This window comes from Hippopotamus amphibius, chromosome 1 (assembly GCF_030028045.1).
Source record: "Hippopotamus amphibius kiboko isolate mHipAmp2 chromosome 1, mHipAmp2.hap2, whole genome shotgun sequence".
Taxonomy (NCBI): Eukaryota; Metazoa; Chordata; class Mammalia; order Artiodactyla; family Hippopotamidae; genus Hippopotamus; species Hippopotamus amphibius.
Window position 1 is genome coordinate 42,657,597 of NC_080186.1, and position 14,453 is coordinate 42,672,049.

The following is a 14,453-nucleotide window of genomic DNA, read 5'->3' on the forward strand; positions in this document are numbered from 1 at the left end:
GCAGAATTTGTATAACCACATGACTTCATAGTTGTTATCTCAAAAAAGAAGGAATTTCTCCTTTATCTTTTTCTTGCAGTTAATGTAAGAACACTCTGCATCTCTAAGCTTCTGAAGTGTTAGAGGTAGAGATGGTCTGGTAAAGATGTAGTTGTAATGTTTTATCCATTTAGCATGTGTTTATTTTTCCTTATGTACTCGAAGGTGACATATTTGTTCAGCTCAGTGATATTACAGCTAAAAAATCATTCATTAGCAAAAGGAGAAGCAATCTCAACCTTAACAAATCAGAAATGTTTCTTATTATTTTATATTGAGTTGAATATTTGACTTTAACACTTTCTACATACAAGACACAAGTCTCTTGAAGGGTTCTTCATAATTGCATTATAGAAGAATTTAGTATGTTGTAAGCACTTAAAGATTTGACATTCAACTATAGGAGTATCCATGTTGGTTAATTTTTTTATTAGCCCCATGATGACTCTGAGAAAAATTGAAGGAAATTAGATGATCAGGTTCTGTTAAATTGTTACATGTACCTTGCTTAAATTTTTGTTCATTAATTTATATCCAATTACATAAAGCAAATTTGGAGGAAACACCTGAAGTTGTGCAATATTTTCAGTGATATTACTTTTCTCTTTGTGTTTTCTACTTAAACGTGATGTCTGTCATCAAGTATTATAGTCAGACTTTCTTTTTTTCTAGATTGTTAAAATTGGTAAATGAACTTTTTTTTTTAAATCATCTTCTGTGTTGTTGTTAGTCTTTATTACAAGGCTTCTTTCACAAAAGTTTGGCAGTAATTTTGAAGGAACCAGGATTGAGCTGAATGCTTTTTTTTTTTTTTTTAAATAAGGTACTATGTGTTCTTTAATTTTGATCTCCACATACCATGTTAAAAACCATCAGTTTTGGCTTTTACCAAGTTAAAATAAAGTTGTAATACAGTTAAAGGGCTAAAGTTAGAATTGATTACATAAGAATATTCTAATCCTTTCTTTAAAACATACATGCATAAATTTAATTAATTACTTTAAAATTTCTAGGTATATATACTTTTGGGGAAGTATTTTTTATGACTTGGCGCTTAATACCATCTAATCATCAAGCTATCAAGCTTCTAAATTTTCTAAGGCCAAATATTAGGCACAATATATTTGGATTGGGGCAAGACATGTTCAGGCTTGGCTGTAGGATTTGAAATGTCTGGAAAGCCTGACCAGGAAAAAATAAAACAATCTTATTCTTCTAAATGTAAACTGAACAATTTGAAATACTTTCAGATACTTGTAGTTTGGTTCACACAAACTTTTTAAGTGCTATGAGTGTTGTTTATAAGACATCTCAGGTATTAGAAGACTCTCCAACTACTTTCAGTGTGTGATATAAAACAGAATATAGTGAGCACTGAGGTAACAAATTCTCTGTGAACAAAGCTCCTTAGGGAAGCATGTGTTCTTTAAAAAGGAAAAACTATAAAAGAGTCCAAAGCAGGGCTCCCTGTGGTCCTTAGACTGAAAATGGCAAACAGTAAAGAAGGTAAGTTTCTTTGGCATAATCCAGAAGTGTAGGCAGTTGGTGACCATGTTTACTTACAAAGGCATTGGCCAGCAATCCGTTTCTCAGAGTCAGCTGATGACACTTGCATCATAGCTAACCAGCTAATTTTTTAATTTTGAAATTGGTAGACACGTGAAAAGGTGGATTTGGGGTTTAGTATCTCCTGAAGTAATACTAAATTTACTCATCTCAATTTAAAGATCATCTGTTTTTTAATGGGTAGGGGAAAAGTTAGCAAAGATAGTTTGTAACCCCTCCTTCTGTACCCTATGTAGCTCCCCCGTTCTAGTCTTACACTCGACTAGACTTCCCTAAGACACAGGCCTGGTTCAGGATATCCCCATCATGTGAGGCATGGGCATGAGAGCCATCAGCGCCCTATGCAGTCTTATTCTGACTGTATTATGTCATCCCTTTTGAGGACATAGCTGAATTCCTTCTAATTTCTTCCCCCTTGGTCCCACTTTGTAAGTATTTTGTCATCATTAAATTTAAAAGTGTGGAGTAAAAATGTCCAACTACAGAATTAACATCTTTGCACTGAATGTCATTACTGATCTGACCCACTGTTAGCTGATTTATTTGAGAGCTATCAAGAAATGGTCTCTGAAGTTTTTCTCAGTTCTGTATTGTCAGAATAGGTATTTTCTTATGTCCAGGCAGTGCTTTAATGCTCATAATTCAGATTTAGACAAGACCTTAGTTTGTAGTAACTCAAGTGAAACATAAGCGTTTAATGGGAGTAACTGTAAATGCTTGATTACATTATATAAAACACCTTAAAAACAATACTTTTTCTGAGTGGTTTGAAAGATGTATTGGGTTGGTCAAAAAGTTTGTTCGGGTTTTTCTTACAGAAAGTTCTTCTCATAGAAAAGAAAAACCTGAGTGAACTTTTTGGCCTACCCAATAAATAGTAAGTTCATTTTCTGTATTTAGGAAAATGTTAACTGGACTGCTTGTTAGTTCTCTCTTCACATAAAGTATTATTTATAACTAGAGAAGAATAACCTACATCTTTTATAAGCTCCTAAGAGTTACATTATGACACATTAATGTTTATATTTAAATGACATAGAGAAGTTAGTAAATGGATGAGGCACGTGTATCTGGGGAATATTAATTTAAATATGTTTTGTAATTCCTTTTCGGAGAGCCTCTGGGTCTAAAAACAGCAGTCCTGGGTGATTGTTTATTCAAATATTGATTGTCCTGATACAAAGTATCCAGGCTTTGTTTTCCCATTTATCCTTTCTTTGGCTGTTTCTTTGCTCTTCAGCCCGGAAACAAAATCCAGATGAATCCCATTACAGCCCATTTCCTGATCCGTGAAATTTTTGTTAGACTTCAAGAAAACGTCACAAAAAGAGTTTGGATTTACCTGCACATTTTAATTGTCCACATTGTTCTTGTTTGCTTTATCACCCTGAGCAGTGGGCGTGAGCTCAGGACAATAATAACTGGACCCATGTAATTAATGTTACTGATAGGCTGAAACCATCTACCATTTCGTAAATTTTTTACAGAAATGGTAGGTGGTTTTTTTACTTTAAGGGATACTAACTTTCCTTTACATTTTTGTTTTTTGAGAAGAATTACTGTCCACTGGAAGATTTAGTCATCTTTGGATGCTTTCCAAAGGAAATTTTTCTCTGCGTATGAATGAAGCAACATTATCAATAAGGTACAGACTTCAGGCATCTAAAACTGTGATCAAACAGTGAGCAGTGCATGTTTGCTTTGAACACATTCTGTAACAGCAGTGCTTATCGACTGGATTTCTTGGTGCTGAGAAAAGGAAGTTGAAAAAGGTAACTGAGGGTTTACCGCAGGTGTATGGTCATAGTGGTGAACTCTGAAAGCTTATGAGATTTGGTTGTCTAAGCAAGTGATGGGCCCAGCTTTTCTCTGTGGGCCGTATAGTAGTTAATCTAGTCATTCAGGATCCAAAAGCGTGTCTTAGGCATTGTGTGAATTGGGAGGCCTGGACTATGCTATCACATTGACTTCCAGCACTGTCCATACCAGAGGTATTGGGAATAAGTTGCATTCTGCTGATTCCAGAGTCAGAGGCAGTCCTTCATCTTTGAAATAGTGCAGAATAATGATCCTCTTTCCATGAGGGTAGCTGAACTCAAGCAGACAGATAAGTTAATGGCTACTGTCTATAATGTTATTTTGATAAGAGGAATAATAACCATTCTTTTCAGTAGTGAGATGGGTGCTAGCAGGGCATTTTCAGATTGGTCATTATTGCAACTCTTGTTTTCAGGATTTATTTCTAAAACTTTGCGTTAATGGCATTGAAGATATCTTTGAAGTAAGAAATCATGTTTATGGGTTTGGATTTTTGATAAACTGGGTTGCTGATTTCTCATGAAGAGTAAACAACAAGAGATGCCAACTCACACTGACTCATAGAGCTTGAATTATCACTTAGCAACATATTGAAAGTGTGGTAGCTGGTGAAGGGAGGAGGAGGTATTTTAATGACAGTTCTCACGAAGCAGAAGCAATTGGTGCTTGTTGGCCTTTGACATGGCACTGGCCTCCCAATTTCCATGTTTAACCCTGTATGGTACATTCTTCCCACAGCAGTTAAAAATAATTTTGAGTAAATTGGATGATGTCATTCATCTGCTTAGAAATTTTAATTGCTTCCCATTGTGTGGAGATTAAAATCCAAGCTCCTTAATGGAGATAGTAGACTTTCTGCCTTTCTCCTTTCATAGTACTCTATTTTGTAGACTTTTTTATACTTTCTAAAATGCCATGCACTTTCCTGTCTCAGGTCTTTTGTAGTTTCTGTCCTGTAGTTCACTTTCCCAGATTGTTTGATGGCTGGTTTCTTTTTTTTTTTTAAGGAAGTTTTTTTTGTTTTTTTGTTTTGTCTATTTGGCTGCGTCGGGTCTTTGTTGCAGCACATGGGCTCTTTGTAGCTCACGGGCTTCTCTCTAGTTGTGGTGTGCGGGCTCAGTAGTTGCCACGCATGGGCTTAGTTGCCCCATGGCATGTGGGATCTTAGTTTCCTGACCAGAGATTGAACCCACATCCCCTGCACTGGAAGGCAGATTCTCAACCACTGGACCACCGGGGAAGTCCCTGATGGCTTGTTTCTTATCCTCTGGACCAATAGCCTCCGTTTATTTACTCCATGGCTCTAATTTGTTTACTTTCATTTGTCTCCATGACAGCAGGACATTTAGGTGCTCCACAGGTATTTATTAAGTGATGGGAAGGAGAAAGCAAGGAAGAAGAGAAGCCCTAAGGAATCTGAGCATTTCTGATGGAGTGGGAGCCACCATCATGGAAGTTCCCATTGGAAAATAGGGACCGTATAAAGATTTTTGAGGGCTGCAAGGAGGACAAAGGCAAAGCTCTTCCTGAGTGGGCAGCTTTTTGATAAGCCTTGTCTCTAACCAGTACTGCCCTCATCCTCCCCTTCACCTGGGAACGTTGGCAGGTCATAGTTCCTGTATATCAACTTTTGAAAGAAAGGACATATAGTGGATACATGTTGTTTTTGTCTGCCCAGTACCCCATCTTTTTTTAGTACTAACTCCCAACTGAGCATGTAACCCAAGATAGACCAGTTTTAGTACCTCTCTTTCCCTTTCTAAGGCAGTGGTTCTCAAACTTCAGTGTCTATCAGATCCACCTGGAGGACTTGCTCAGATTGTTCCCTATATGGGGTGTGGGAGGGGGGAGAGCTGATAATTTACATTTCTAACAAATTCCCTAGTATCTAATGCTGATTTGGGGAACCACTGGCCTAAGGATGGACATTCAAGCTGTCAGACTAATCAAGAGTCCTTATCTGGGGATTTTTCACATTGGAGATAGGAAAAGGAACTCTTTTCTTCTGGTCACAAAGCTGTAAGGTGGTAAGGTCTGAACTCTCATGCAGTGAAGTCAGTTCAAGAGACTAAATCTAACACAAGAGCAAAGCCAAGAGGTGGAGAAGACCTAATGGATGCCTGGAGCCATTTATTTATTTATTGGCTGTGTTGGGTCTTTGTTGCTGTGCACAGGCTTTCTCTAGTTGTGGAGAGCGGTGGCTACTCTTAGTTGTGGTGCGTGGGCTTCTCGTGGTGGCTTCTCTTGTTGTGGAGCATGGGCTCTAGGTGTGCAGGCTTCAATAGTTGTAATGCACAGGCTTTAGAGCACAGGCTCAGTAGTTGTGGCACACGGGCTTAGTTGCTCCACAGCATGTGGGATCTTCCAGGATGAGGGCTCAAACCCATGTCCCCTGCATTGGCAGGCAGATTCTTAGCCACTGAGCCACCAGGGAAGTCCCTGTTTAGTTGATCTCTTTTTTAATCTCAGCAGCCCTGTGAAGCAGTTGGCATTAGCCTCATTTTATTTTATTTTTTTTTTCCCTGGCACACGGGCTTAGTTGCTCCGCGGCATGTGGGATCTTCCTGGAGCTGGGATCGAACCCGTGACCTCTGCATTGGCAGGCGGATTCTTAACCACTGCACCACCTAGGAAGCCCAGCCTCATTTTATGAAAGAGTAAACTGATTCTCAAAAGCAGTAAAATAATATGAATTCAGTCTGTACTTTTATCCACCATTATCCTGTGTAATTAATAAAATTTAAAGTCACTGTTTTTAGTAGGTCAAGCTTTTCACTTATGAATTTGCTCACCACCTCTTTTCCATAGATAGTTGTCTGAAAGTCACCTCTAGCCCAAGGGTGACAGAATTCTGGCCCACGGACCACTCTGACCCACAGATGTAATATGTTTGGGCAGCTACCACTCTTAAGTGCTTAAACTTAAAATTCTGAGAGTGTCTTCAGCATCATATGCTTCCCAGTTTGCCAATGTTCCTATCTCTTATTGTCTTACCACCATACCTCTTCCAGCATATGGTTTGGACTCAAGCCTCAGTCCAGGCCTCAGCCTCTACATCTGTTCACTTCCCATGTCTGGAGTAGCTGATTGGAACTCTACCTATCCAACTGGGGATTAAATCATGCCTTTTCCTTCAACATCCTAATGATTTTATGAGCAATATAGTTGCTTAAGGATTGCCTTTGTCCAAGTTAGACCCTGTCCCTACCTCATGATGCAAAGCGCCACAGGGGAACCATGCCACACAAACATATGCTCCATGTGCTCCAACCAAGGAGTTCTAGTGTTTATTAGCCAGTACCTTTTCCATACTTAACAGTGGCCCAAGAGACAGTGCAAGTCAGAGCCAACTTTAAGCTGATAATTTGAAAGCTTGACCAGCAGTTTAGGAAAGCATGAGCTTTAGTGTTCAACTGCCTGGCTTCATATATTTCTGATGCATAATAGCTGTGTGGTCTTAGGCAAGTTATTTAACCTATGTCTCAGTTTTCTCATTGTAAAATGGCAATAATAGCCCTACTTCATAGGGTGGTTTTGAGGATTAGATACATGTAAAGTATTTAGAATCACAACTGGTAAATAACAACATTAGCTAGTATTATCTGACCCAGAGCATATATAGTACCTGGTGTTGCGAAATGTTTGTTTGTGATGTCAAGAAAAACAAAACCATCTTAACCAGTTATTTGTGAGGTGTTAGCTGTAATGTGTCTGATTAAACTTGAATGTCAGCTTTCAGAAGTCCATATCGATCTTCTGTAATTGCATGTCTTTCCAAAGTAACAGCTCTATTATATTTTGTCACTTAAGAGCTAAGTAGAAGCAACTCATAGATTGCTCACTTCGAAATGGATTTTTCAAGCCCCTAAATGAGGCTCCTTGTTTGTGGACTGACTTACCCTGTTGGGCAGTGATGAACTTTGTACGAGATTTCCACAGAGCTGTGCTAACCCAAGCAGAAAGGCACTTTCCAACCTTGGAAAGCTGCATCTGAGGGCAAGGGTGAGAAGTTCCCATTTGCTGTTTGGTTTTCAGAATCCAGGCACTTCTCATTTATTACTGAATTAGTGTGATGGTGCTAAGGACATGAAAACTTTTGAAAACCACACTGTTGGGCTTTAAATTTGAAGCAAAGAAGAAGACTGTTGTCCACTCCCTATCATCTTAGAAGAAATAAGCTTGGGAGTAACTCCACAGAAAAGTATCTGTGGATTTTATTCCCTTGTTGAATGACTCAAGCACTCAGCAGGCTGGGGCTAAAATCTTCTTGATGCTCCCTTCAGTTGCTGGGAATCTCCCACCTGGAGCTCAGCCAAGTGTTTGGTTGACGTTGGCCTTTTAGGGTCCTGGCTTTGCTGTCAGGTCATGGCTTTCTGCTGTGAATGATGATAGCTGTCTTGGAAACACTCCCATTCTGACTTGAGAGATAAGGAATAGGGAATCCTGCCAACATATGGGAGAGCTGATAGGGACCAGCACACTGCTGGAAGCTACCCTATCAGTCCAAGGCCTGGGACCAGTGAGGGGCAGAGGTAGACTTTCTGTTGCCAAGAGCCTGTTCAGAACATGTTGCACAGTTGCTGTTTCCTAACAACTGAGTTCCTCTGTGTGGCACAGGACTCAGACTTTCCCCAAATGAGGATTATTTGCTCTTGGGTGTCCTGGGAGGAAGCCTAATATCACCTCTGGTAAGCTGCCTGGTGACACCAGGCTTTGAGAAAAGGTAGGGAGGTATATATCTGCTGCCTCTTTTTAGAAATGAAAGCCCAGAAACAGACTTGACCAGAATTAGAATCAGAACTTTTAACAGCAGGAAAGAGCCTTAATCTAGTCCAAATTACTATTTTTAGAGGCTCTATGACTTTACCAAGGTCACTCTGAAAAGCAGTAGCAAAGCAGGGATTAGAATTCAGGTCTCCATATTTCTAAGCCAAAACCCTCCCCACCTGGTCAGCTGCCTTTCCAGGACAGATATGCTGGAAAGGTCTGCAGTGTTTAGAGAAGCAGTGACCAGAAATGGCTCAAGACACAATGAGAAGCCCATGACAGAACTGTTACCTTCAAAGACATCTGCACATGGATATGGTGGTGTCAGATACTCAGCATTTTCACCTTCCTTCATATACACATTTGTTTGTTTTCAGCCATGCCACTCAGCTTGCGGGATCTTAGTTCCCTGACCAGGGCTGGAACCCGGGCCATGGCAGTAAAAGCACGGAATCCTAACCATTGGACCACCAGGGACCTCCCTCACATACATGTTTTTGATGGACTAGCTCAAGCTGCAGGTAGGATAAAGTAGACAAAACTCATAGCCAGACTGCAAGCCAGGGCAGCAGACAGAGGTAAAGGTGACAGAGGCTAATTAATGAAGCCCAGCAGGAAATAGCAACAACTAGAAAACCATCCTGGCATAAAAATTTAAAAATAAAAGCACCTAAAATGAACATTGAAAGTTTTTTGTATACGGCAATTTCGCAAATTGTATGTTTGGTATCCTGTGACCAGTGTTGCTTTTATACTGAAATAGGTAGCATTCTAATATGTGAGGGAAGACAGCAGGCCACCTTCATTCAGCAGAACCTGGCTCTAGTTCACCCCTTTCATCTACCCTGCCCAACAACCAGGAAATAGGCTGGCTCCCAGAATCCAGGCTGTGGTGGAGAGTGAGCTTTCAAGGGACTTGTCCTCTGTGGAAAGCATTCTTTTGTCTAGTTCTAACAAAATAAGGAATCTTTCCTTTCGTAGCATTTCTGCTCTGACAGTACACTAAATGCAAAAGAGGATCTTGGATGAGGGTTTTCAGCTTTGTTTTCCTAATGAGAATATGCTTTACCTAAACCCCATAACTTCATTCAACATCAGTCACAGGAAGCTTGGTTGTATATTAATAGAGTAAACCACCCAGCTCCTGGCAAATGCTCAAAAGTGTTTGGTAAATACAGCAGGCTGGAAGATTGGAAAAGTTGTCTGTGGTTCTTCCCTTACAGAAACTGCATTCATGTGTTTGAGGAATCACATTTTCATAGATGATTATTTTTACCAGGGAAATGGTTAAGGTGAAGTATGCCATTGTTAGATTGTGAATGGTAAAACTTGGTGTTGGTCATTGAACTTGAGTCCTCACTTTAACAGTCCCACAGGTTGCCAATTCAGATGCTTTCAGGCGCCAGAAAGATATATAAGTGTTGAAAAGAGCCTCTACTCAGCTCCAACTGATTGTTGCATTGTGGGAATGAGGCCCGATATTGCCAGATTTTTAAAATAAGAAGCCAGAAACCAGATTTATTTGTGAAATCTCCCCATTTTTAAATGTTAGTAGCTTATTCTAAAAATTTTAAAACATTATATTGTCTAAATAAAAGATGCCTGGGCCATATAGCTTCTGATTCAAACTTTCTGCCCTTCCTAAGAATTCAAGCAACAACATATTTTACTGAAATAGATGTTGCATGATCTCTTTTAAGTGTATAAGTTTTATTACTTAAATATATCTTTTCTCTTAACTGAAAAATCTAAAACATACACAAACAGGCCAAGAATAACCATTCTGTTTCTAAGAAAAAGGCTATCAGTAAATAAATGTACCTCGAAGTGAAGTACAGAAGATTTTTATGTTTCATAAATCATTCCCAGTGGCTTCAGTTTGGCATGTAGCAGTCTGGTGTCTGAGAAACTTTTACGTGCCAAACTTCTTGGCTTTGGCACAGAAAGGGCCCCTTCCCTCAGGCCTCGGTGTCACCATTCCTTAGTGGTAGAGATTGACTTTTTTCTACAGATGGACTGAAAATTATCTCACTAAAAATTCATGTTTGATTTTCTTTAAATTGGAAAGTTACAAAGGGAGTGTAAGTGTAAGAAGTAAGGTAGTGGGAGTATGTGAAACCTCTGTGTCCAACCCCCAGAAACCTCGAAGCCTGAGGTGCAGATTCTCCTTTGGGTCCTTCCAGCCCTGGAAGCTGAGACCTTGCTGAAGTCTGAAAAGCACTTTGGCCCTTGGCATCATAGATTTACCTCCACATCAGTATGGGTTAAAACAATGATTTACAGGTGGTTGGTTGGTGGTTTTTTCCAAAGCCAACTTTGATCCCATCAATGTATTTCTAAGGAAAATGTAAACTGTTCATACATTCTCTTAAACATCACAGTGAAAAATAAGTACCCGTATATGTGACAGGGCAGGCAGAAGGCTCTGCCTACTCTGTCCTTGGCAAAGGCCCTTGGCCACACTGGTGAAATGCCAGCTTTGCTTCTGCACAGGTACCTATGTCGTGCCATCCCACTGGAGCACTGGTGGACCCCAAAGGCAGGATGGGGGAGGGGATCTTTTTGAAATGTTTGCAGGAGCTCTGTCCAGCTGACTCTGTCTTCCAGCCTGGGAATGCTGCACAAAACTACATGGACATGGATGAGACCATGGATCTGTTGCCATTCTCTAGGGAAGACTTGGCTTGGAGTGTGGCTGCCTGGATTCGAAAATGTGTCCTTGATTCCATGGAATAATTCTTATAATTTTGCCTGGAAGAGACCAGAGAATCAGACACATGAGGCTGCTCCAGGAAGTGCTTTTCCTTTAGGATGAACTGTGGGAGCCCACTAGCCAAGGAATATTTTTAGAGGCTTAAATCCCTATCTCTGCCTGAAGAAAGGGTTGGGCTACTTTATAAGCATTACCCTATTAGTCATGCTCTCTGGTACCACTCTTGGTCCGATTACGTCCCTGTGCTTGAAGGAGTGGTTTCAAGAGGTAGATCCGTGGGTTGGAAGGCAGGAGACCTGCATCTTCACACCAGCCCTGCAGCTGGCTTGTGAGGTGATCCTGGGTAACTCAGTCCCTGATTCTGGGATTCCAATTCCTCACTGGTAAATTGAGGAAGAAGTCTCCCTACACCAGGTGAGAGCTGGGTTCCCCAGGGACGTGGGCCCAGCCTCTGGGTTGCCTATACTGCCTTTACCAGCACCCTCCCTCACTGCTGCCTGGCCTCCTCTGCCCCCTCCCTGAGCTCATGGGGAACAAAGGACAGACCAAGGCCAATCAAGCCTTACTTGGCAGTTTCCAAGAGTTTGACAGCCTCTTCATTTCTGTCTTGCTCCATAAACAGCAGGGCCAGCTCCAGCAAGGCATTTGGAATCAAGTAGTGGTCATATTTAATCCTCTTTTCACTGCAGGACAGAGGAAAGCATGGCTTACAGGCTCTGCTCTTGAGACATCCTTCAGGCACGTCCTTCAGACTCCTCCTGAGCCTCTCCCAAATGGCAGGATCCAGCTGATGGTCTCATGGGGTTTTCTGATCTGAATTCCAATTTGGGAAGGTTCCCACTACCTAGCCCTAGAAAGGCTTAAGATCCACAGCAGAGCCTTCCAATCCTCTGCACCTGAGGCCCCAAGTCCCTGAGCACCTATGGCTCATGTCATGTCTTTAGCCCACCCCCACCTCAGTCCCCAACCCCCCCTTCATTTCATCTGCAACCCCTTCCCTCTACAACTTCACCCAGGCAGGAAAGGACCTGACCACTGTCACCCAACCTCAGGTGTCTTTCCTGTGTCCAGGCATTTGCACATGCTCTACCTACTCCACTTAACTCCTTCCTTGCTTTCTCTGCCTGATAAACTTCCCAATTTAAGTGGCATCCCTGGAAAGCCTTTCCTGGTATCTAGCATTAGGTTTAGCTCCCTCCTCCTGGCACCCTCTGTCCTCTCTGCTTTCCTCTAGCACAGCCCTCACCATACCAGACTGAGTTGCCTGTAACTCTCTCTGACATCTGCACTCTCCAAGGGCAGAGTTGCTAAATTACAAACTCCAGGGGGCACCATTCACACAAAACTCATTGTCGGTGGGCTCCTGTAGTTGGGCAGTCTGGCGGCCCTGGAGGACAAGGTCTGAATGCTCTGTGCCCAGCAAGGGTCCTGGCACAGAATAGACACTAGTACCTGTGGAGTGAGTAGGGGTAGTCCAGAGTCAGCACTGTGGGTGAGGAAAGAGAAACCCAGAAAACGCCGCCCTGGAGCCTCGGGCCCAGCCGTAGGCCATCTGGAGCTGGAGCAGCCACTGAGGCACTTACTTGGCAGAGATGCTCCTGAAATTCTCCTCAGCCTCCTGGACACGACCCAGATACTTCAGACACAGGCCTTTCAGCAGCTTCACCAAACACTCATCATCCACCGAGTACTCATTCTCTGAGAATAGGGGAGTGAGGGAAGATGACAAGTTTGTTCATCTTTTTCAACAGTTACTCATGGTGCCCCTACTCTGTGCTGGACCCTGGGGACACAGAGGTGGCTCACACAGGTCCTCGTCCTCAGGGAGCTCCCATCCGGGGAGGGAAGACAGATACTGAGACGATGACAATACAGTGAAATCGGGACTGACTGAAGGAAGCCTGGGGGTTGTGGGAACTCAGAAGAGACCTGACCCTACCTGGGGGACAAGGGACAGCTTCTTGGAGGAGCTGCCACTGAAGCTCAGTCTGGAAAGGCAAAGGACAATTACTAGGGTAGAGAAGTGAGGAAGGACATTATTGGTAGAGGGAAACTTCAACTGTAAAGACCTATGGTCTGACCCAGCCTGGCAGGTTTGTGGGCCTGGGGGTAGTCACCTGGGCCCTTTTCCAGCATCTCTTCAGCCTTGGTGATAATCTTAAGTATCCCGTCTGTGAGTTCCGGCTGCTTCCCAATCACAGCGTAGCCATTCCAAATGTACATCATTTCCTGGGGGCAGGGGAGCAAGTCAGTCCTAGGTTTCCTCCCCAGTGGGGCCTTGTTTCCCCATTGTAAAATGGGAAGCTTAGATAAGAGGATCACTAAAGGCCCTTCTAACTCTAATCTTCCATGACAAATCTCAGTCCAGCCTTTGAAGCTGTGGGCTTGAGGGAATTATGGGGAGTCTTATCTCTTACTTATTATCGAGATCTCTCCTTACCCCACTGAGAATTTAAGATGGACCCATACTCTCACTCTTCTCCTCATAGCTGCAAACAGTTTTCAGTTACTTCTGCTCATGGCTTCCCAGGGCACTAGTCTGCTCTCTCCCAAGCTCTCTGTGTCCAAACTCTTCCCATCCTTTGAGAACCAGGTCATGCCCCACACTCTCCAGGGAGTCCTCCTCCTTGCTGTAGCTAACAGGGCCTCCTATATTGGAGGAACCATAATTTACTTAAGGACTTCAGGAGCTTAAGACCATGTTACTTTCTGTCCTATTTCGCCAAGGCACTGAGCTTGAGTTTCCACCTATGAAACGTATCTGATTCTTTCCTTTGCCTTAACTGCCAGGAAGCTCAGAATACTAAATTAAATTTTCATCCTAGTAATTCTGTTAGCTTAGATTAGCATTTCCTAAACTATCAAACCAGGCAATGGATGTGAAAGCTATATGTATACATAAAGTTATAGAAAGACTTTTGTTATGGTTTTTGTTATGTTCTAGGGAGGGATTTTAAGTTTAGACAAGTATTTATCAAATGATTATATGGTCTCAAGTTAGCTAATGTTCTGTTAAAAGAGTTCTGTGGCCAAATAAGTTAGGGAAAAACCGCATCTTTAAGCTTCTTAGAGACCTACCATACAGATTACCATATAAAGGCTCTAAGAAGGTCTACAGTGTATAAACTTTGTTTAGGCCAGTCTTTCCCAAATGTATTTAATCACAGAAATAATTTATGCACAAATAGCATTTTGCAGATTATAGTTTTGGAAAGTCTCCCCTAAATTTCTGGTATAGTTGCTTCCCCTGCCCTTCCTTACAACACATGCCCCCAAGTGATAATAGCTTTATTGTATATGTAAACTATAAAATAGCTCAGATTTTCTTTAAAGATAATCAGGATACAAGCTCTAAATAAATTCTACAAAATATTGAACTTTTTGATTTCTAAAGTGCTAAATGTTTTATCAGCTGATTCTCATAACTGCTCTATGAAATGGGCAAGGTATATATTATTGTTTACATTAAGGGAAAGGGGACCCTACGCAGGGTCCCACAATGAGTGAATAGCAGAGCCAGGTTTCTGAAGCAGCACCCTTTCTACCTTTC

General features: G+C 41.8%; 1 protein-coding gene across 11 annotated transcripts in view; it reads right to left on the reverse strand.

Moving 5' to 3' along the window:
* Window positions 1-1,174: 1,174 nt before the first annotated feature.
* TTC39A (tetratricopeptide repeat domain 39A) overlaps window positions 1,175-14,453 on the reverse strand; it is a 58,596-nt gene continuing 45,317 nt past the window's right edge. For all 11 annotated transcript variants that reach the window (XM_057710551.1, XM_057710556.1, XM_057710553.1 and 8 more), the window contains 4 exons: window positions 13,021-13,132; window positions 12,487-12,601; window positions 11,470-11,586; window positions 1,175-10,941 (listed from right to left, as the gene is read on the reverse strand). In XM_057710551.1, the coding sequence (XP_057566534.1) occupies window positions 10,818-10,941; window positions 11,470-11,586; window positions 12,487-12,601; window positions 13,021-13,132 (468 nt within the window). In that variant the 3' untranslated portion in view covers window positions 1,175-10,817. The remainder of the gene's footprint in view (window positions 10,942-11,469; window positions 11,587-12,486; window positions 12,602-13,020; window positions 13,133-14,453) is intronic.